The sequence below is a fragment of the Marmota marmota genome, unplaced genomic scaffold (assembly GCF_001458135.2).
Source record: "Marmota marmota marmota unplaced genomic scaffold, marMar, whole genome shotgun sequence".
NCBI classification, from domain to species: Eukaryota; Metazoa; Chordata; class Mammalia; order Rodentia; family Sciuridae; genus Marmota; species Marmota marmota.
Genome location: NW_026000052.1, coordinates 1,686,497 through 1,708,822, shown reverse-complemented (window position 1 = coordinate 1,708,822; position 22,326 = coordinate 1,686,497). Strand labels below are relative to the sequence as shown.

At 56.1% G+C, this 22,326-nt stretch overlaps 1 protein-coding gene and 1 non-coding gene across 2 annotated transcripts in view; one reads left to right on the top strand and one right to left on the bottom strand.

Moving 5' to 3' along the window:
- The window catches only part of Qsox2 (quiescin sulfhydryl oxidase 2), a gene marked incomplete at its 5' end in the record, with an annotated part of 28,815 nt that extends 6,491 nt beyond the window's left edge, over window positions 1-22,324 (bottom strand). Inside the window, 10 exons of the mRNA XM_015505669.2 lie at window positions 1,659-1,809; window positions 2,937-3,059; window positions 6,175-6,304; window positions 6,468-6,602; window positions 8,158-8,303; window positions 10,052-10,142; window positions 10,358-10,463; window positions 11,055-11,103; window positions 12,838-12,938; window positions 22,150-22,324. Coding sequence (XP_015361155.1) covers window positions 1,659-1,809; window positions 2,937-3,059; window positions 6,175-6,304; window positions 6,468-6,602; window positions 8,158-8,303; window positions 10,052-10,142; window positions 10,358-10,463; window positions 11,055-11,103; window positions 12,838-12,938; window positions 22,150-22,324 — 1,207 coding nt within the window. The remainder of the gene's footprint in view (window positions 1-1,658; window positions 1,810-2,936; window positions 3,060-6,174; window positions 6,305-6,467; window positions 6,603-8,157; window positions 8,304-10,051; window positions 10,143-10,357; window positions 10,464-11,054; window positions 11,104-12,837; window positions 12,939-22,149) is intronic.
- Trnav-cac lies at window positions 1,305-1,377 on the top strand. Its single transcript has one exon. It is a non-coding gene; the product is annotated as a tRNA-Val (tRNA).
- Window positions 22,325-22,326: the final 2 nt, after the last annotated feature.

The following is a 22,326-nucleotide window of genomic DNA, read 5'->3' as shown; positions in this document are numbered from 1 at the left end:
CAGGTAAGACCACACCCCGGCAGCAGTACTGCACGGTGTCCCTGGGGAGGGCAGCATGGGTGCATCCAGACGGCCTAGTGGTGCCTCGTTCCTGGACATGGTCCTGATAAAGTGGCCTGGCTCCTGCTCCTAGGAACAGCAGACGCTGCTCCCAGCCCTCAGTCTGGCTGCACCAGTACTGCTCCTGGCCCAGCTCTGGGCCTTCCTGGCCAGGATGCCACCTGGAGGGGGCCGGAGCTGGCCTGCAGGAGTACAGCCACTCCAAGGCCCCTTGGATTCCAGCTGCCCCCAGATGACCATAGCTACAGGGGTGAGACCCTCCTCACTGACAGAACTGCCCAGTCGACCCCAGACCAAGCTGCAGACCCAACACACTTCGAGCAAACAGAGGCAAGGTGTTCCACAGCTCAGCACTAGGCAGGGCCCCAAGTCCAGCCACCACTGGGCTTAGAGCGAGCATCAGTGGCCTGGAAAGGCAGCTGAGAAGGGCAGCCACCCCACGACTGCACCAGGCTCACGGGGAAGCAAACACAGTGGCCTAGCACAGGGGAGTCCTGCGTCCAGGCGCGTCCCACCAGGGGGGTTCATGGCAGGGTTGAGCTAGCAGTTTGTAACAACTGGACTATCAAACTCAACTTCCTATGGTTTTTGTTTTGTTTTTAGTTGTTGATAGACCTTTATTTTATTTATTTATATGTGGTGCTGCGAATCAAACCCAGGGCCTCACACAAGCCAGGCAAGTGTGCTACTGCTGAGCCCCAGCCCCAGCCCCTTCCTACAGTTTTTAACCTCGCGGCAGGTAGCCTCTGGGATGGCCCCTGGTGCCTGCTGCCTGCAATCAGGGGCCTCACAGAACACTCTCCAGGGAGCAGGTGACCCACCAACTCACTTGCAATGACCAGAAGATGGTAGAAAAGAAGAAGTATTACCAGAGACATGCTGCCTCTCCCAGGGCTCCCTCAGAGCCAGAGGCTGTGGTGGGTTGGCCCACGGGGTGGGACAGGGAGCAGAGCTTGTAGGCCATGGCAAGAGCCCGGGGAGCATGGCAAGGAGGTGAGGCAGTGAGCGGTCTCTCCCCAGTGGGGCCTCAGAAGCCTCAAGCAGAGGACCCAGGTTAAGCCACACCCAGGTTCCTGACCCCTTGAAACTGAGACGATCAAGGGAGGCTGGTTTAAGTTGCTAAATTTGGGGGCGATTTGTTAGGACCCCCAAATTAATAACTAATATGTCCCTCCAAAAGGTTTTGCTGACCTTCCTGTTTTTTTCTGAGCATATACTGCAGAGAAATCCCTGGCCAGGGGGCTGGGGATGTAGTTCAGTTGGTAAAGTGCTTGCCTCACAAGCACAAGGCCCTGGGTTCAATCCCCAGCACTACCAAAAAACAAGAAAGAAACCCCTGGCCAGCAGGCTCTGCCTCCCGTTTCTTCCCTGCAGGTCTGCAATGCATGGGCTTGTAAGTTCATGGGTGGGTGCTGTCATGTGTGCATTGTGAGAAAATGTCACACCTGCCTCCTCTGTGTGGGCCCTGGGCACCCAGATGATGAGCTACCTCACAGGTAGCTAAACTAACCCTGATGCTTCTGGCTTCCCCAGTGCACAGCACGGTTGATGCATCAGGCCACCAACCAGCCACCACCGCAGCCCAGGGGGCGGTTTACCTGTGCCCACCAGTGCTTCTGGATGGGTAGAAGCCCGCACAGTCAGAGTGTGGAACAGCTTCCAGAGTGAACACGGGTAGCCCCTCAACTCTGGGCGGCTTCCTTGACATCCTACCCACTTCACATGGTTGGTAAGGAAGATTCCAGAAATCTGGGGAAGAAAAATGATGTAAAGAATGGGAGACAATTGTTGCCACAGCTGCTCAAGCCGGTCCACAAGGGCGGCACCAGTCGGCGTCCTCCCTGCAAACGTCTGCGCTGTGGTCTCATTCAGTACTTGAACTTCACACACAATGACCCTGAGGGCCGAATGCCTACCTACTAAAGGGTCTTAAGATATGGGAGGTGGCCTTTTCCTTTTTGTCATAGGACAGAGGGAGCGTCCTCTCCCTTGATAAGTCAGCAGCATCAAACAGAAGATGCCACGTTTCCTCTTCAGTTAGGGTCAGCTGTGACGAAGACGCTGCGAGTAAAACCCACCAACATCTACCAGCAGCCAAAAGGGCAAGGCATATCGCCTTCCAGAGCCAATGGCGGCCTAACGTGCAGCACGGCTCACAGGCAGGCGGCACTGGCTGCGGGGGCGCAGGCCCTGCACTCAGCCAGGGGGCAACCAGAGCTCCCAGTTCCATTCTGGAGGACACTGCTGCACCCAAAGGTTGGAGAAGGACAGAGGCAGAAGCACAGCACTCATTCTCGAGCCACGACAGCACGTGGCGGGGGGCCAACACCTGCAGCAGGGGCACACAGCACAAGGCCAGGGCTGGCTGATGTCAGGGAGGTGAGGACAGAGGGGCTGGGTGACTTCCTGCCCTTGAACCTCTGGGGCCAGGAGCCGCTGCTCAGGCTTACAGAGGGAAGGCCGCACCTGCAGGCACCTGGCCTGGAGGCCAGTGGGCTGCCCACTCGCCGATCCCTGGCTGTAGGTATAGAATTTACTGAAGCTAAAACAGACACAAAAGAAAAACAAGCCCTGTGCCACACTGCTGCCATCTCCACAGGAGGTCACAGTGCACTTGTGATGAAGGGTCCTTAAAGTGACAACTTCAGCATGACTTGCCAGCACCACGCAGGAGACATGCAGTTGTCAAGGAAACAGGGCCCTGACACTGTGGACAGCAAGGTCCCAGGGGACTACCCACAGGACGGTGTGGTTCTCCTTCCCCCAGTGGCAGGATCTGGGCCCCAAGCCCTGGGCAGGAAGGAGGAAGTGTGCTGGTGAGCAGGACAACTGCAGCGCCCGGGGTACCCTGAGCCCTGGCAGGGGTCTGGGCTCACCCGCATCTCGTTGTTGACCAGGTCAAGGACGGCACTGTAGGGGATCCTGTCCAGGGGAAGGCTGGCCAGCCATTCCTGAAGCATCTCCAGCAGCTTCCTGACAGGTGGTCGGCCGGGAAACAGCTGAGCAAGAAAGGACCCATAAGAGCCTGTGGGAAGAGTGCTGCCCACCCCCGAGTGCTTCCGGGGCCAGGTCTGGGATGCAGGTGGTGCAGCCTGCAGGACAGGACGGAGCTCGGCCTGACAGTCTGCCCTGCATAGCTCTCCAGGGAAACGGCTCCATCTATTTGAGGGCTAAACTGGAATGAGGAGTTTGTGAGAAACTAGAGGTCCTGGGCAGAAGGGGCAGGAGTGAGAGTCTGTGGGACAGAGATGTCCCACCAGTTCCCTACCCAGCCTGTCCTATGGACTTCACCCACCTGGCCCCCATGCTGGCTCACACCAGGTGCCAATTCATGATGACAGACCATGGTGACAGTGTGACTCGTTACCAAATTGTCAAGGGCTTGCTGGCCCTGCTGAAGGTTCCTCTAACTGCAGCCTGACCCCACAGGCCCCTTCCTGCTGTGTCTGCCTGACTGCCTTGACAAGGTGTCTGGAAACAATGACCTGTCCCGGTGGGTGACGCTGAGTTGTCACTGGAGCCTAGAGAAGCACTGAGCTAACCTGGTGTTCTGTACTCCTTTGATAAAGAACAATTGTAAACTGTGGCGCCAACCTAGAGGCCCTTCAGTCGATGAACGGATAAGAAACTGAGCTCTATACACACAACGGAATAGGACTCGGCATGAAGAGAGAACAGATCATGGCATCTGCTGGTCAACGGTGGAGGTGGAGAATAGAATGCCAAGCGAGGTAAGGCAAGCCCAAAACACCAAAGGCAGAATGTCCTCTCTGGTAAGGGGGGCTGATCCAGGATGGAGTGCACGTGGGGAGCTCTGGACAAGGAGGGGGCGTGGGGTAGGGAAGATGGTGGAATGAGATGGACATCATCTCCCTAGGTGCACGTATGACTGCACATGTGGGGCGACTCTGCATCCTGTACGACCAGAGAAACGAAAAGTTGTGCTCCGTTGGTGTAAGATGAACTGAAATGCCTTCTGCTGTCATGGATAACTGACTAGAATTAAAAATAAAAATAAAAGAACTTGGATGTGGACATTCTCTTAGTATATGTACAAAGTAAGGCTGCCAAAGACTAAAAAACCCAGCTGAATGTCACAGGCAGACCATCAACATCACATTCCAACACAGTGAAAAAATTGTCTATAGATGTTAATCAACTTACCTGAATTGTTTATTTTTTGACATTTAAAAAAAGTTTTAGAAAAATTAAGAATGATTTATTATCTTGACTTCCAAAGGTGTGTAAAGCCAGAAGCACTCCGGCCAGCTGGTACATGGGAGAGGAGGAGCTACAGAGAGGAAGCCCATCCCAGGAGGAGGAGGAGGAGGAAACGCAGAGAAAGCCCTCTGTGGCGGCCACGGGAAGGCACTGATGGACAGGCTGGCCGGGCGCTGCCCTCAAGGACCCACCCCAGCCAGCTTCCTCACCCCTGAATGGCACGGTGGGGTCAGCAGCCATCCAAGCAATTCTCAAGCAGGGCGTGGAGTGGCAAGCCTGAACTCCCAGAGATGGGGCCGGCTGAGGCAAAAGATACGTGAAAACAAAAAGGGCTGGGGTTTCCCTCAGTGCTGAAGCACCCTAGGTTCAATCCCAATACCGCAAATGTATCACAGGACTCGTTATTTTTTTAAAAGACTTTTTCAGTTGTAGATGGACACCATACCTTTATTTTATTTATTTATTTTTATGTGGTGCTGAGGATTGAACCCAGGGCCTCATGCTTACGAGGCAAGTGCTCTACCACTGAGTCCCAGCACCAGCCCCAGGACTCATTTTTTTAAAAAAATATAAGTTGTATTTCCTTCGTTTTTCAAAAATCATACTACACATGTAAATGTTGACTATCCCAAGGATGGAATATAAATTGCTCCTTTGGGGACCTTACTATTGACAAGAAAAGTCCTATCAGATCTGGATCCTAGTCCTGCAGACAGTAATGGGGACACTGGATCTGGACTATACCTGTGACAGCAGCAGGGGCTAGGTGTAGGGGGACAGGCTTGAGGTAAGGATGGCCTCTGAGGTCAGAGAGTAGAGGCTGTAAGTCAGGCTCCCAGGGCACTAAGGCCAGGAGAAGGAAGGCTCAGACTGATCCCCAGGGAGGGGAAGGCTGTGGCCCCAGCTGGCCCACACAAGTCTCTCAAAAACCAACAAGCCACTGGCTCCTAACCATAGAGCCAAGTTCTTGGCAGGAGGCTCCCTGAGACACCTCTCATGCGTCCCACACACCAACACAGGAGCACCTGCCTCCTCCACAAGGGCTCGGGATGGAGGGCCATTGGCCCACCTCAGAGGCACTATGGACCAGGGCCACCCGTAGGCCAAGCTCTGAACAGCAGAATGCTGTCCTGCCTCCTCCTTAGAAGCCCCTGCACCCTCAGCAGGATTCCTCAAGGGAGCGGTGTGACCCCAGCTCAGCACCTCTCCCCCAGCCCCCTCCCCCAGCCCCTCTGGAGGCTCCTGTCAGCCTGGGTCTGGCCATGCAGTACGCTCCTGCCTCAGCACCCCCACCCCACCTTGCCACGCAGCCTGGCTCAGCCACCACCCCACACCTGGAGACGCGTCCCCTCCTCTGAACTCCAGACAGTGTGGCCTCCCAGCCCCCTCCCGGGACGGGCCCTTGCAGACTGAACCTGGCCCAGCAGACCCAGCTCCACCAGGCAGGGCTCTCATCTCCCTGGTGACCCCGCAGGGGTTTCAGACCCTGTGTCAGGCAGGGATGGCTCAAGCACGGTACCGAGGCACCTCCCAGAGCCTGGCCTAGGAGCAGACTCCTTGCCCGACCACACAGCCCACCTGCTGCTTCTCCCTCACATCCTCTCCACCTCCTGCTCCAGAGCCCAGGGAGCCCCAGTCTAGTCGGGGCTGAGGGGGCTCCACGGCCCCCGCTGTCCCATCTCCAGGAAGCCAGAGCCCAACCTTTCAGACAGGCTCATACCCCCACTCCCCCCCAAGCCTGGACGGCGTCCCAGGGCCTGCACCGGGCACACGAAGGGCAACTAGGAGCAGAAGGGCAGGCTGGGCTATGGAGAGGAAGGTGGGAGGCAGCCGACCCCAGGCCAACAGACGAGAGCCCTCAGCACCACCTGCTGCAGAGCCTGATGCCCGCACCTTGGAGACGACAGTCACGAAGTCCCTGAGTGTCTTCAGCTGGGCGCCAGCCAGCGACCTGTGGGCAGCCAGCTCTACCCTGAGCAGGTAGTGCAGGCACGACTCCAGGTCCGCCATGTACAGCTTCGCCCTGGAATGGAGCACAGAGTCAGGTCCAGGCGGCCTTCCTCTGCCGTCCCTCCCTTCCTTGACCCCGCCCTGACCCCCGGAGGCTTCCTGTGGGGCCAGCAGTGGGGAGGCATCCAAGTAGCCTTCCCCACGGGCCCACCCATGGCTTTGGCAGGAACACTTGCCTGTCGAACTCTCTCCAAACCACCACCTCTGAATTCTCTGCTTTGTTTGGTTTTTCAGGCAAGAAAAGTGATTTTTTCCTCACATCCGGCAATGACTTCAAATAAGAGGAGAAAAACGACCGGAGAGGCTTTGCGCTGTGAGGAAGGAGAGGGGAGAGGTGAGGACACTGGGCCAGGCGCTGCCTCCCTGGCCTGTCCACCTGGGGTTGAGGGCTGTGCTCTCTGGCCTCCCCTACCCCACTGTCAACTCTGGGCACTCACTGGGGCTGGGGACCAGGAGCAGTGGGCAGAGCCTCAGGGGCCCTCAGGCTGCCCTCCCACCTGAGAGGAGACGAGAGGTGGTGCGCAGACCACCGCCGAGGTGCAGCTGCAGGAGGACGAGGGCTCATCGTGCTCAGTGGGACCTTAAGATGCTCGTAAAGCTGCTTTGAGCATCTGCCAAGATCAGCTTTATCCCGACTCATTTCAGATGCGCCTGGGTCTCACCGACATGCCCACAATCTGCCAACTGGCGGGCATCTGGAGCCAGGCCCAAGGGGCCATCAGCCCCTGAGCTCTGCGGGGCCAGCCACTGCACGGTGTGGCGAGCACACTTCTGGCATATGGTGGAAGCCGCCCGGCACATCCTCCGCAGCTCAGGATTCATCAGGGGCAGGCAGAGCGGCTTAGAGTTTCCAAAAGGAAAGCAGGAGCACTATTTGTACAAGTGCCAATGTGATTCTGTGATAAGAGGCTCTACATGTGACATGAAGCCACACAAATATCTGTCCCCAGGACCAGCAGCCGTTGTGGGAACAGGTCTGCCAGGGAGTCTCTGACATGGCTGGGCTTCCCAGGGGCTTGGAGCCCGTCTGGACAAATGGGAAGACTTCCGAGTTCTAAATTTTCTTCTTTGTTTGAGGACAGACATATGCCCAAGGTATACATGGGGCTTCTGGGCAGGGCCCTCCTGCCTGCTGACCTTTGAAGATGTAAGACAAAGCCCATGGGGCAGGGAACATGGGCTGCCTTCTTCTGTCATGTCCTTGACAATCAGAGGTGCTTGGACGTGGTGACCAACCAGAAACTATTGGACAGATGGGGCCATCTCAGCACAGGCTGAGGCACCCCTGGCCCCAGGGGCCTCCAGGCTAGTGGCTGTTGATGGTCCCCAGGGCAGGGGACCCATGCACCACAGGGCGGCCTAGGCTTCCTCCCGCAGCCTCCCGACCCTGTGTCCAGCTGCTGCTTCACTCTGGTAGTTGACTTCACTCAACCCTGTCTCTGGGGTGCAGGCACACCGACACTCAGAGCAGGTCCACCAGGGCCTCCGGTGCCTTCCTCGAGGAGATGGAACCCGCAGTCACCCACATGGCTCACTCTGCAGAGGGGGGCACCTGTGCTCACGGCCACAGCCAGACCAGTCTAGAGCCAGGAGCAGTGTAAAAGTGGGGCACAGGGGGGTGGTCAGTGGGCATTTGCTTGGCTTGGGGTTTGCTTAGAAACCCAAGGAAACATCCCAGAGGACGAACCCCCCGGAGTCTAGAGCTGGGTGAGAATAAACCCCGGTAGGCACCGCCAGACCCAGGGCCCTAGGACTTTGCCACCGGCTGTCCCTGTCCTGTGGACCTGCAGGCTCCGTCCAGCAAGGTATAAGCTTCCCTGGGTCCCACTGAACACCACAAACACGCCTTACACCAACAGCACTTACACGTTAACTAATCCACGAGACCCATTTGGGTAGATCAAGTAACAGGAAGGGACGGAGGAAATGCCAAGGGTCTCCAGGAAGGCTGTGTCCCCATCCAGGGCTCTGCTCACCACGACGTTTTCATACGGAATCAAGTCTAAGATCACCTGTGTGACGACAAGACCACACCTGTCACAGAGGACAGCAGTTTTCTCAGAAAAGCTCCCAAAGCGTAGACCAACCACCACAAGTGACCCTTGACCCAAGAGCAGAGGCCCTGCTGGAGTGCCACCCACCTGCACCATGCAATGGGCACACAGCTAGGCAGATATGACAGGCAGCTGTCACCAGTCACCACAGCACCAGAGCATCATCTGGGGCACATCTGCACTCATCCCCCCAGGAGCAAGGACACATTTACACCTCGATTGCCATCACATCTTAAGCAAGTCAATGGGACAATGCCCACAGGCAGTCTACAATCCCGTTTTGCAACTATCCAGAAGAATCAAAGATGACATTCACTGCTAAACTTCTACTTTACCCTTTGGAACCAGTGTGTCTTCCACAAAGTGCAAGTTAATTGAGTGGGTGCCTCATGTCCCCACTCCTATCTGGGCAATAGGGCCCTCCGGAACAACACTCCCTCCAGCCCAGCCACAGGCCTGCAGGTTCTGGACCACCCTTCCATGAACAACCTGTGTGGGTCCAGCTCCGCCCGCAACAGCAGGTCTTGGTGGGAGAGAGACCATGGCCACAGAAGTGGCACCTCAGAGTCCAGAAAACCCCTGCACAGGCACACAGAGCCTGCTGTACTCCTCTTAGATGTCGACAAAACTGGCCTCTTCCTGGGAGGAGTGGGGGCCATATGAGAGCTGAGGGTGCCCTAAGTGCCCTGCACCGTCTGCAGCCTCACTCGGGGAACTGCAGTCACCCGTCTGCCTGTGCTGTGGGCACCCCTCCCTGGTGGGCAGAGCCCGCTGAGCCTGAAGATGATAAGTTGGGAACAGTGTGCCACACAGATACTCTTTCTGTGTGTGTGAGTCGGATGGCGTGAGGCACTGCCTGAGAGCGCGGCGAGCAAGGAGGCCCTGGGAACCGGCAGAGGAGCCAAGCAGAACACGGCTCTGGCAGTTCCTCATCCCCACCACGAGCCCTGCCAACTATGGAGAAGGCGGCAGGATACCACCAGCCAACTTGGAGGGAGGGCTGGTCAAGCACCAGGAGGGCACCCAGGTACCACAGACGGTGGCAACACCTCTCTCTGCAGCCTCCCTGCCCCTGCATCTCAGAGGGCCCAACAGGGGCAAAACTGGTTCCTATGCCTCCTAGAGCTACCCAGATGACCGCTGGAGTCACCTGCCAAGTGCAGGAAGGAGGAGCCCGGTATCAGTGCTGAGCACCACAGTAGCCAGGATCCCCTCTCATCTCCAAGGGACCCTCAGCCTAGTCGTGTTGGTTTTAGGAACATTTGGCCAAAGTGAAGACTTGGGAACCAAACAAGTGACATTTGAGTATGACAAGATTTCCTGAGAAAAGCACGGTTTTAAGAATCCTGGATGTGGGCTGGGGATATAGCTCAGTTGGTAGAGTGCTTGCCTAGCATGCACAAGACCCTGGGTTCAATCCCCAGCACCACAAAAAAAAAAAAAAAGGAATCCTGGATGTGGCAAAAATGTAGGGAGTTGAGAACTCCTCAAAGAAGACATTGGCTGATGCAGAAGAGAGAAGGGCCTCAAGGAGGAGGCACCAGACGCCCCTCTGGGCAACCCTCCATTCCAGCATTCTTCTCGACAGACTGGTCACTCAGCTGAAGTCCAACCAGGATTCCACAACTGTGAGCACTTGACCCATGACCCATGAACCCAACCAGGGCCCACACAGAGCAGGCCTGCAGCACCCACAGGCACGGTACCTCTCGTCCAACGTAGGAGCCACTGCTCTCAAACACCACAGCTACGTAATGGCCACCATGGCTGTCGAAAAGGGAGAGGACGTCACTGGGCCTTTCAGGGAGAAAAAAAACACAGGTTTTTAGCACTCCTAGCCGCAGGAAGCTGCCAGCACGTGTTGCTTCCACACAGTGACATGCACATGACCGTGACTGACTCACTGTGCAAACGTTGGGGATCCAGCACAGGGCCTTCCACTTGCTAAGCACGTGCCCTGCCACTAGTGACACCCCAAGCCCCATGTGCCCCCTTTTAATAGAGCTACTCACTGAAGAGGGTCCAGAGGTGGACAGGCTGGAGGCCAGGTGCCTTCTGTGTGGTTCTGCAGAAAGTCGATCATCGTCTGTCTGACTGTCCGCAGCTCTCTGTCGGGTCCTGCCAGAAGCACACCTTGATCACGGCCACATCTGTGCAAATCTGCCCCACCAAGCGCTGGCCCCATACCAGGTAACCCTGGTGGGCGCACTGATGCACACTGCCAGGTGTGGTTTAGGCAGAGGTGGATTCATACACAGGTGACCATGGGGCCCGTGAGTGAGTGTGAACAGCTTCATGGACGTGTGACAACAGATGAATCTCACAACAGGCACTGAGAGGAAGGCAGGCCCCTGGATCCCACCCACAGTGGACATGGCAAGGCCGCCTCTGCACCCAAGGAGTGCCGGTGTCGCCAGGTTCCCACAAGGGTGACTCGAGCACCCCCCCTGGCCAGGCTCCCCTGGGAACCCAGTAGCCACACACATGTCCACTGTGCATTTCTCCAAACCCTCTCAATGAAAAATGGACTTGAAAAAACTTTTCCAAGAAAGACAAAGCCGAAATTAAATTCTCTCACTGCAATCACTAAAGTCCGACCCCTCAGTGGAAGGACACGCAGTGCTGTGCAAACCCACCGTGGGCATACACCCCTGAGACCCACAGGCCTGGACATCGGGCTGAGATAAGAATACAGTGCTGTGTCCTTACCTTTAAAATTTTCTCCAGTTGTAAACGCCTTTGTGAATGCTTTAAAATACTAGAGGAAAAACACACAACAAATAAGAAACAGCCTCATGGGGGTCCATGCTCATGTTAACACACAACAAAGTGACCAGTGCCCTCAGAGGTCCCGGCCAAGTCCTCTGGGAAGTCGAACTGCCTGAGGACACGTGTCCACCTGGCCCTGCAGGTGCTAGCGCTCCCTGCCACGTTTGTGAGCAGGCTACAGTAAGGACCATCAGAATTCCATCATTCACGTTCTGCCCCAGAGGTGTGGAAGCAAGTCAAAGCCACAGGGCAGAGTCATAAAGGGCAGCGCCCCCAACTCCTGGCACCTAAGATGTCTGACTGGGGCTGTATCCACAGAGGACGTAGAGGGAGAGTGGCAGTCAGGATCTGAGTAGAGGAAAAGGACTCTGCATCAGGAACTTTCTTCATCAAAGACACAGTAAGCAGTAACTAGACGAGGTCCATTCTAGGTTCAGATACCCGGTGCTACGACGGGAAGGTCAGCGTAGAGAACATGAAAGGATCTCTGTCTGTAACCACCAGGGAAAGGACAATGCAATGGCACAAGCAGCCTCCTCACAGACAGAGATATGCAGGGGCCCCAGGGAAGAGAGACTAACCAGTGGTTTCCCTGTGCGCCGTTTGTGGGCGAGCGTGAAGGTATGAGGGAAGGGCTGGCTCTGTGGGGTCTGCTGTGCACACCCCCGATCCCCCCGCCCTGCGATGCCCCCCAGGCCCACCCTGGGACCTCGTCACAGCAGTGCTGCTTGAAGCAGCAAAGCCTGCAGATCCAGCCACAAGGGCCAGCGCCACACAGTCACAGGTGATCAGGTCCAGCAAACCTCAGCGACACCCAGCACCTCGGGCCAGCCCCACAACTCGGGAGGAAGGGCCAGCCCGGGCTGCTCAGCAAGGCCTGCCTCAGATAAAGAGGGCTGGGTGGGCTCAGTGGCAGAGCTCCAGGTTCAACCCTGTCCTCAGGTGGGCGGGCAGGCAGACGTCTACAGGCAACACATCACCTGTGTATGAGGTTACGAGAAAAAACCAAGTGGAATAGATCTTGATGCCATCAAACTGGGACAACAGAGCAGCAGGACAAGCAGCACAGGACACAGTGGTCCCTGGGCCTGGAAACCAAGCAGGATATACAGCACAACGCTGGCCAATAATAGAGTGGCCGGAGCCAGGCAGCAAGCAGGCAGGTGAGGGCACTCAGACAGCACCCCACACAGAGCAGCCAGGATTTCTGGGCTCCAGGGACTGGCACCAGGGGCTCCCAGAAACCATCCCCACAGACGCCACATCTTTTAGGGACGTTCATGTGATTGTGCCGCATGGCATTTGTGTGCACGCACATGGCCACACACCCATGCACTCATGGACACTGCCTGGGCTTTCAATAAGCCGCAGTGACCTCTGTCTGCCCCCTGGTGGAAAACACGGGACAAACATCCTTCAAGGGCTGACTACAGCAGGGGGTAAGGTGCCAGTGTCCCTGTGGGTGCTGCCATACCCTGAGGAGGAGACACGAGGACCACAGTACATACACACACAGGTGGGCAGCACTGGCCGTGCAGCCTGCAGAGGGCCTCTATGTGTGTGGGCAGGGGCATCCCAGCCCAGCAGCAGGCCTCTGAGACCCCACTGCCGAGTCTCGGGAAGCAAGCCAGATCGCTGCAGATCAGAAGTGAGAAGCAGCGCATTTCCCTGAAGAGAAGCCCGCGAACAGGGCAGGCCGGACGCAGCCCTGTTCCGGGCTTACCCGGAAGGTGGGGTAGAAGTGGACGTCGTAGGTGCGGCACACCTCCTGGTTCTTCTCCTCCGCGCAGTCCAGCGCAGCCACTCGGATGGCAGCAGCCCAATCTGAAAAGCAGGAGTGTGACCCTCAGCAGGGCAGGTGCCCTGTGCTCGCTACCCCCTGCAGCCCCACCCCAGAGGGCAGGACAGCTGGGAGTCAGCTGCCATGACAAACCAGTCCAAAGCCTGCCTCCACGTCACCAAGGCAGCCCCTCTTGCATCCACCTGGGGAGGAGGCGCTTCCTCCCCGACGACGGAGGGAGAAGACATTCTTGCCGAACTGGCAAGTCACTCCGTGGCTTCCCACGTGGAGGTGTCCTAGTTCAGTGGTACCCTGACACGGATGTGCAGGGAACAGAGGGACAGGTAAGCGCTGCATGTGAAGGGGGGTGGGGCCGGCCAAGGCACATGCACAGAGCAGGCACTGTGCTAAGGGAAGCACCGAGTCACCACAGAGGCTTCCCGCAACCCTGCGTGCCTCTGCTGTCCTGGGCAGGGAAATGGAGCTGCTCCAAATACCTTTCTCTATCTTTAAAGTTTTATTAATTATGGAAAATTTCCAACACAAAAATAATAAGATAAAAATATAACAAACTCCCACATGTCCCTCATCTCAGTATCAACAATCACCAGCTCATGCAACTCTGGCTTCACCGGATCCCCACCCACTTTTAGAACCACCCAGAGCGTGAGGTTTCCGCATCACACCTCCCCACGTGCATCTCTGAAGTGGAGGCTCTTTCTCCACAGGGCACGCTGCCCACACCCTGGCACCTGCCGCACAGCACACACTCCTTACACCATCCCAGGCCCAGCCAGGATGAGCATTTCCCTGTTGCCTCCTCTGTGCCCAAAGTCGGCTTGATGGGGATGTAAAGGAGGCTGCCTCCAGTCCCGGCAGGCCACGTGTACATCACACCCACTGGCGGAAGACCCCCACCTCTGCCCTGTGCCTTCCCACTCTCTGATCTTGCTGACTGTGCCCCTGACCCTGTCACCTGGCATGGGGACAAGTGATCCTGGCCTTCTCCATGACCAAAGTACACTGATTCATTAGGGCCACAGCCACAAAGGGAGGCCTCCTGTCCCACTCCTCTCACTTGGGGGTGGGGACGGGTGCCAGGACACATCTATAGAGAAAGCTGCCTGTGGTGACCCAGGGAAGTGCCCGGCCTCCCTGCCAACACCAGCATCAGGATGAGGGCTCCCGGCACTCTCTGATGGGGGCCTTTTTGATAGACTGGTGCCTTTTCTCTGGGTGGATGGACTCACACACATTTCATGGTGCCTGGCCCTGTGGGGCTCCTGTCCAGACCTGGGATGTGGTACTGGTGCTCAGCGAGTAGCCTCTGCAGGAAAACCCAGGGCTCTGCAGGTGGACAAGTCTAAGGAGCCTCGTGCCACCTGCTGCTGGAAGCCACATGATTTCTGGATGGAGGCTCACTGCCTGTTCTGGCCATTCCTGTTGTCTGCCAATGTCACATCACAATCTTCTCTGAGGGCCAGCTCTGCTCTGCTTCAGAGGCAGTGCTGAACGCCTGGGTGGGAGGGGACTGCCATCAGCAGTCACCCCAACACCCATGAAGATGAGACATCACACCTGCTTACAACACATATCTTTTCCCTCTTTAACTAAAAATAAATAGCACAGTTATGTTTTTCACAAACGGTGACCAGACACCTTCCTGCTGTGTTGGCTACAGAAACAAGTCATGTCCCAAGGCCACTATGATGCTTGGAGAACTCCAGCAACTCCTGACTGCAGGTCACATGTCCCTGGAGCCTCACCTTGCACAGACCTAAGGAAGGACAGTAAATACTCCCATCCAGCTAGTGCAGCAGAGGAGCAGATGGCAGAGCACGTGAAGGTGGCCACCCTGGCTCTGCAGCCTGCACCTGGCACTCACTCTGCTCACTGGGAACTTTCCACGACACTCCACCCGCAGTACAGAAGCACCCTCCCACTGCAAAGCACAAGAGAATGAAGGACCCAGGGCCTAATGACAGACTCCTGTGTGAAACACCTGAGCCCGCCCGGAAACAGGGAGGGAGGGGCACGTCCCAGGACGCGCACATCTTGGTAGGTTTTGGGTCTATATTTCCTCAGGTTTTTCTCAAAACACATGTCACTCATAAATCAAACATTAAAAACACCTACTGACCTGGGCACTTGTGGACATGTGTGCTGTGCGCCAGCGCTGCTGGCCACCTGCACTGTGCTCCACGTGGCTCTACCTTCCTGGAGTCGCCAACAGAGGGCGGCTCGGCACAGGCCGCTTACCCAGCACTGTGGGCAGAGGTGCATGGCCCAAGCCACAGTCAGGCACGGCTGGCTCTGACGGCCCTCAGGCCAGCCAGCCAAGTGTGGCCGGGCTCTGCCTCACCCAACTCCTGACAGCCAGAGTGCAGAACCCCTGAACCCCTGGCGCCGAGAGCCAAGTCCACGAGAAACAGAGGCTCCATGCACCCCAACACTTGTGCTCAAGCCTGATCAGAGCATGTTCCTGTGTCCTCATACATCTCGTCCACTGGAGGTCACCGCCCAAAACACAAGAGCAACCTCCCCAGCCCCACCATGCTCAGCAATCACGTCCCACTGTCCACACTGTCCACTGCAGCACCCCTTCAAGACTGCAATAGGAATGTCAGGGTCCCAACTTGGTAGACGGGGACACTGAGCTCCATGTCACCACACACCCAGGAAAGAGACAGGGAGCTTCAGACCCAGCTCTCTTGTTGTTGGAAACATGGCCCTGGGCCTGCCCACCCTGCACCTTCCAACCCAGGAAGCGTAGGCAGACAGGTGCAGGCAGTGCTACCCATCAACACTGCTTTCCCAACCCTCTCCATGGAGGTGGTTCAGTGCCAAGGGCGTACCACCCTGGCAGGATGGGGGAGATGCTTGGCCCACGCAAGGCAACAAGTGAAGGAAGAGCAGGTGGAGCCCACGCACAGCAAGCATACCTGCTCAGGAGTACGCTGTGCTTCCCGGCTCCTGCGTGTGAAAGGGCAGCAGCAGATGGAGACCAGGGGGCCTTGACCGAACCCCATGGCTTCCCGTGGGCCTGAGAGCACCATAGCTCCACCATAGCCTCCACCTATGGTCATACAGCAAGTCTTCCTGTCTCATCATGCCACAATCTCAGTCCCCAGGGCCTCTGCCTGGACCCTGTACCACCCCTGTGCTGGGCTCCCACTGAGATGCCACTCACCCCAGGAATCCCTTCTGGTTGTACACTAGCTCAGTCCCTACTGTGAGGTCTGGCCCAGTCTCTGCACTGCAGGCCCACGACTCTGCAGACACCACCTGACAGGTCAACCCCCTGCCCCAGAGCCAGACTGTTCAGTTTCCCCTTCTGGCCTGCCACTTACTGGGTTCTGAGAGTCTCTGTGCCTTAGCTGCTCCTCTGTAAAATGGTGACATCAAGTAAGATCTACTTGCCAAGGAGCCTGGGATGGGACAGGTTGAGAGACGCATGCTGGCATGCAGGAAGGCCGGTAAGTTCTGCCACACAAGTGCTGGCCCAGCGCCAGCACAGAAAGATGGAGAGCGGTGGCCAACAGCACAGGGCGGGACAACACACTCTCAGTCAGCTCCTGCAGCCGACCAGTACTGCTGGGGAAACTGTGGCCCTACCAGTGACAATCAGAATCCCAAAGAGAGGAGCAGGACATTTTAGGTGAGAGACCAGCAAGGCAGGAGGAAGACAGCCAAGTGACACCTGAAGAAGTGACAGTTTGACCAGCGCATTGCTGTCATCACAGTGGCGAGGAGAGTCAAAGCTGCAGTGCCACCGGGTCAAAAGCCGTCCATGGCAAGTGGTTTCAGGAGTGAAGAACTCCCTTCTCTAAACCCTTCCCATGACAGCATCATGGTGCGATTTCCAAAGCCTTAAAAGCCATTTCTCACAAATGCAGAGAGCGCCCCCATCAGAGGCATTCTCCACTGACTCCCGAGGCGCTCTAAGGCGCTGCTGGGAGAGTGGGCGTGGGGAGGAGAGGGCGTGGGGAGGAGAGGGCGTGGGGAGGAGAGAGCGTGGGAAGGAGAACGCCCAGGCCCGGTGGCTCCGTGGAGTCCTTTCCCACTTCACAGAGGCCGTCTGCATCTCTGCAGACGAGGTCAGGAGTCCATGTGCCGCTCCAGCCTGGGCACCAGGGCCTCCTACCCCTCGCTGCCAGCTTACTCTTGCAGCTACCTTGTCACTTTGTTTCTGCACAGTACTTGCTGCTCCCTCTAAAGAACAGCAGCCCCCTGCTTTGTCCCTGCTGCCCTGCACGCCCACTGCAGGAATACCAGCGCACACTCAGGTAGGCAAGGGACTCACACAGGGCCCATGTCACCGCCTGCAGATGCACTGGCCACGAGGATGGTCCAGCTGCACCACTGCAGGAGCCCCACCTGCCCCGGCCGCTTGAGATTCCTGACTCAACAAGTCACCTGTGGAGCCACTCCAGACACTGCCTCCCACCCAAATGAGGGCTGTCCTGCTGAAGGGGCAGGGCCCTCAGGAGGCCTTTGTCTGTCTTTGAAAACCGGTGGGCTGGTAACGCAGCAGACGGGAAGAATTTCAGTTACACACAGTTACACTGTGGCACTGAGGAGGCACCAGCAGTCACTGGGAAGCCCTGGCAGATGGACGGTATTCACAGAGACACAAAAGATCCCACCGCCTATTCCCCCCACAAAACACAGGCTACTGAAAAGGTCCTGCCTCAGGGTAGCGCCTCCTTCAATGCACTCCCCTCTCTGCTGCTCCCACCTGTCAAGAGCACACACAAAGGAGGGGACCTCTGAAGCTGAATGCAAACTGCCTGCTTTCACTGGACGCATGGGACCACCCCCCTAAACACTGGGGTTAAAGGGCACCAGCTGGGAGGCACAGGGAGGCTGTCCTCCCCAGGCAGCATCTAAGGCTTTCAAAGGGAAGGGGGACCCAAAGCAGCGCTGGCTTCTCGGCCCGCTGGCGAGCATGGCTGTTAGTACTCTAGGCTTAAAAATACTTGTGAAATAAGTGGCTTCTATGTACAGCTGACTAAACCCAGTTCAAACTTGCTTGTTAGCTCTATTACTGAACCAAACAGGATTAAGCCTTTGCCATTCCTTGTCTTGTTATAATGAAAAAATCTATATAAGTCCAACTTATGGTTAAGCACCAATTAGTTCTAGAAAATGATCACAGTAAAAACTAATTAGCCTCCAAGGTCTAAACGACTGTGACTGGTGGGCTGTGTCAGAAGCACTGAGCTCTACTATGGCTTCCTCCCACTCCTGACCAGTCAGGGCACCGTCACAGTCTCCAAGCCCACGTTCCAGACATGGAGAACACTCGTACTGGGTGCAGGTCCCCTTCCAACAGAGCACAGGTCTTGGATAAGCTCAAGTTCAAGTCATAAAGCCTGGGCAGAGATTAAGGCCACCAATAGAGACCAGCACAAGGCACCTACCAGCTGCCACGGGCTGGCATGGGAACACAGCCAGGTGCACTACTCCATCTCAGGTTGAGGGTGGCCTGGTCTCCATGCTCTCCTTATTTGGGTTCTGGGGACCGAACTCAGGTCCTGTGGCACTCCAGGTCACACACTTGACTGAGCTATACCCCCTAGCCCTCCAAGGTCTCTTCATCCCCAAGAGTTGGACATTTTCTTAGAACAAAACTGGATATGGCCCTCAGCATTCAAGAGTGCCTAAGGGTGATGTTAACAATCCCTGCTTACCATGGAAGCACCCCACCCTCCAGCCACACAAGGCCCTGTAATGTTTGTGGCTGGGCCACCCAACTGAACACAGCTTTACACAGTGGTGACAGTCTCTTGGAAGCACTTGGTGGACCATCCTCACGTGATGAACGACATGTGAGCACTGGCCACAGCACACCACCACAGCAATTCAGGGAGGGCCTCCTGAGGCCTGGCCGGCACCTTGCACTAGTTAACTGTAAAACAGCCACACAGCTCTGACTGGGGGCTGTGCTCAGCAGGTTCTGGGCCTACAGGAGGGGGCCGCTCCAGAACCTGGCTGCACTCTTCTCTCTACCCTCTCCTGCTCCTCCGGAGTCCAGGTGCACCCCACAGCCTCGGAGGTACCCACTCGTCCACCCCAGCTGCCACCTGCACCTCTACCTCCCAGGTCCTTCTCTACCTTTTTCCAGGGACAGATAATGACCTTCTGGGAAACACCCAGTAGTCTAATTCATCTCTAAAAGCCTCCATCCTGGTCAGGGAGACAAGAAAATCAGGTCCAGCGGGAGAGAGGGGCACCCTGGGAAAGGCAGACAGGCCATGGCTGCCACTTGGCGGCCACAGTAGCAGAGCACCCTCTCCTCCACCCCCAGGTGACAAAGCCTGTGCCTTCCACTCACAATCCCCACCCCCTTCTACAGGGTCACAGGAAGTAAGCTGACAGGGCTCTGGAGACACCCGCACAGGGACCAGGTCCCAGTCTGTTCTCAGCCATGTGACCACAGTGACTCAGTCTCACTCATCCTCGGGTACCGTCACCTTCGACATGAGAGCATCAGTACTCTCTCAGAAGATGGTTCTAGAAGTGTCTCATTTCCCCTCCAAATTCCTCACTGAGAATTCTAGGGCCAACAACATATCTGCCCTGTTACCCCAGCTCTCTGCTTTCCCAAATAAGGAGACAGGGACAGACCCCAAGGCCACACATGCTGCCTCTAGGGCACACACCTGTCCTACTCCATTTCCAAAGGCACACAAAGTGCAGGTGTGTCCGCTTGCATCATGGACCAAGATAACCATGACAGCTAAACGATTTTCAGGAACAGAGTGGGTTTTATTTTGCAAAGTACTTAGAATCAACAGGCCTAAACCAGGTCCACATAAATACTGGAATAACCTTTAGCTCCACAAAACAGTAGACCTTTTGTCTGTTAAGACACTGTCTCAGGAAAAACAATTATTTCCGAAACTTGAAAAAGCCAGTGAAATGCCATGAAACTCAACTCTTTTGAGGAAATGAAGATGCTCCTAAACTGAGTGGAGGGCTAGGAGAGGCTTCACCCCCATGGACCGCCACCTCCCCATCCTGCCTGTCCAGCTAGGGGTGAGGGGGAGGAGGCAGGTAGGCACAGTCCCTCTTCTAGCTTGGGCTCCCTGCCTGTGGCAACCTCCTGCCAGGGATGCTGGGGGGAGCCAGGAGGATGCTGTTTGAAGGGAGCCCAACACAGGTCTGCATGCCCAACAGGACTAGCCAAATGGCCCTGTTCACAGGTGACTGATCAGAAGCACAGACAGGGCACCGTGATGCCGTGGGCAATGGGCACCCTCTCCTAAGCTAAACTGCTCGCCAAGCAGAGCGTGGCTGCCCTTCTCAGCAAAGGCAGTGAGGCGTGCTCCCAAGAGTGTCCAATGCATTCAGGCACAAAGGCAGAGGTCCTCATGTGGAAGACACCACAAGGGAGAGCACACAACCACCTCTGGCCACAAGCCCATTCTTGTAGGGGTCCTGCAGGGTCAATACCTCTTGGAACAGTGATCTTCCAGCTCTCTGGCTGGTGCTGACAGGATGCTGGGTGGGTCTGGGCTGGAGCTGACAACATGCATTCTACCAAATCCCCAGTTGATTGCTTTGGGGACCACAGACCTAGAAAAAGTCCCAGGGACCCTGAGTGGGACACTGCTCAGTGCTAAGGGCTCTGTCCCTGTCTTGGGCAGCCTTGCTGCCAGTTTGGCCCTTTTCTTCTGCACCCCACGGTCCCCCCCCCCAATGCTCTTGCCTGCAGTCAGGCCACAGCTGTCTTTTGCTTTCAGCCACATCTCAATTCAGGTCCCCTCTTCCTGCCCTGACCTGGCTGACAGCCAGTCCTTTTAAGCAACTTCGTTTAGTTAATTACACCATCAGGTATGGATTTTACTGTCTCACTTTCAGAAGAAACCTTCCTCCCAAGTTGCAAGGACAATTTTCAGGGCTCCACACATGCTGATTCTGCTAAACAACAGCTTGCAATATTTGAATTTGACTTAAAACTTTTACATTTCAGATACTAAGCTGAAAAAGTTAAAAAAAAAAAAAGGTGACAGAAGTTTTGCCAAGGCTACCTGCATTTTCATTTACATATCTGTTTCTGCTACTGAATAAAAACAAGAACTGAGGGCTGGGGACATAGCTCAGTTGGTAGAGTACTTGCCTCGCACACACAAGCCCTGGGTTCAATCTCCAGCACCACACACACCAAAAAAACCCCAAGAATTGAAAAATCCTCCATATTATCGAATGGCTTGTTTCCCAAAAAAAACAAAGTTAAAGAAAAAAGGAACCCACTAGTTTTCTGTTTTTTTTCCAGTCTCTGGTCTCAGGTCTGCCTAGGGACTTATGGAAAACTTGAGATCCAAGAGAACAAACCCATTAGAATCAAAAAACCTCAACAGTGAAATAAGAGAACAAGTTCTAAAGACATTTACAACTGCATACTTGAAAAAGACTCTACAAATCTCATTTATATGAGAAAAATAAAGTAGGGATTGATATAAGACCCAAAAAGAAAAGTGCAGGAAGGAAGAGTAACAATTTGTCAAGGCTCTTGCCCAGTGAAATCTGTAATTAGGGGTTAGCACAACAGTAGCAAGCTGGTCCCTCAAAACCTCAGCCTTGCTGGCGAGGAACACTACTGCCAAACCATTTAAATTCCACTTTATTTACAACGCGGCGGGTCTGCTCAAGAGGGCTGCAAATGTCCTCTACATTACAACCCTGCCATCTAAAGCAGGAGGACAACTTCAGGAGTGAGTAGCGATTAGCAGCAAGAAAGTGCTGAACAGTAAAGTCCGGTAATAGTACCAGGAATTTGGTGAATGAGTGATTTCTCAAAAGCTGTGAACAAGGAACCCACCAACGAGACACCTGGTAGGACTTTTGCATTTACAAAGCACTCCCCAGAGGATCTGGGTTTCTAAGTTGTGGGCTTACTCTGAAAAATCAAGTGGTGGCACTTGATCAGCCATCCGAACCAGGAAGAGGATGGCGAAGATTTACAGGGAAAGGGTGGCTACAGGTCTGGAAAGGGGGTGTCCTCAAAACGGGGGTGCTAGGCTCTGAAACGGAACTGCTGGGGCTGGGGCTGTGGGTCAGGAGAGGGACGGTGGGGGCAGTGAAGCTCTCGCGGGCAGAAGGCAGGTGTTGCGCGAGGCAGGAGACTCCGCGGGGCCGGGAAGGGCGCTTCTGCTCCCCGGTGCCGGCGGGCTCGCGGCCGCGGCTGGCTCGCTCCGCGAAGGCCCGGGCGGCGGGCCGGAAAGCGCGCCCGGCGCGCGGGACCCTCACCTCGCACGTCCCCGGCCAGCGCCCGCCAGGTGGGCGCGTAGCCGATGCAGTGGCCGCACCACGAGGAGTAGAACTGCACTAGCCACGCGGCCGAGCTGTTGGCCGTGGCCCCGCGCACGCTGCCGCTGTCCAGCACCCACACGGCGTCCTCGCCCGCGCGGTACAGCCGCGCCGCGC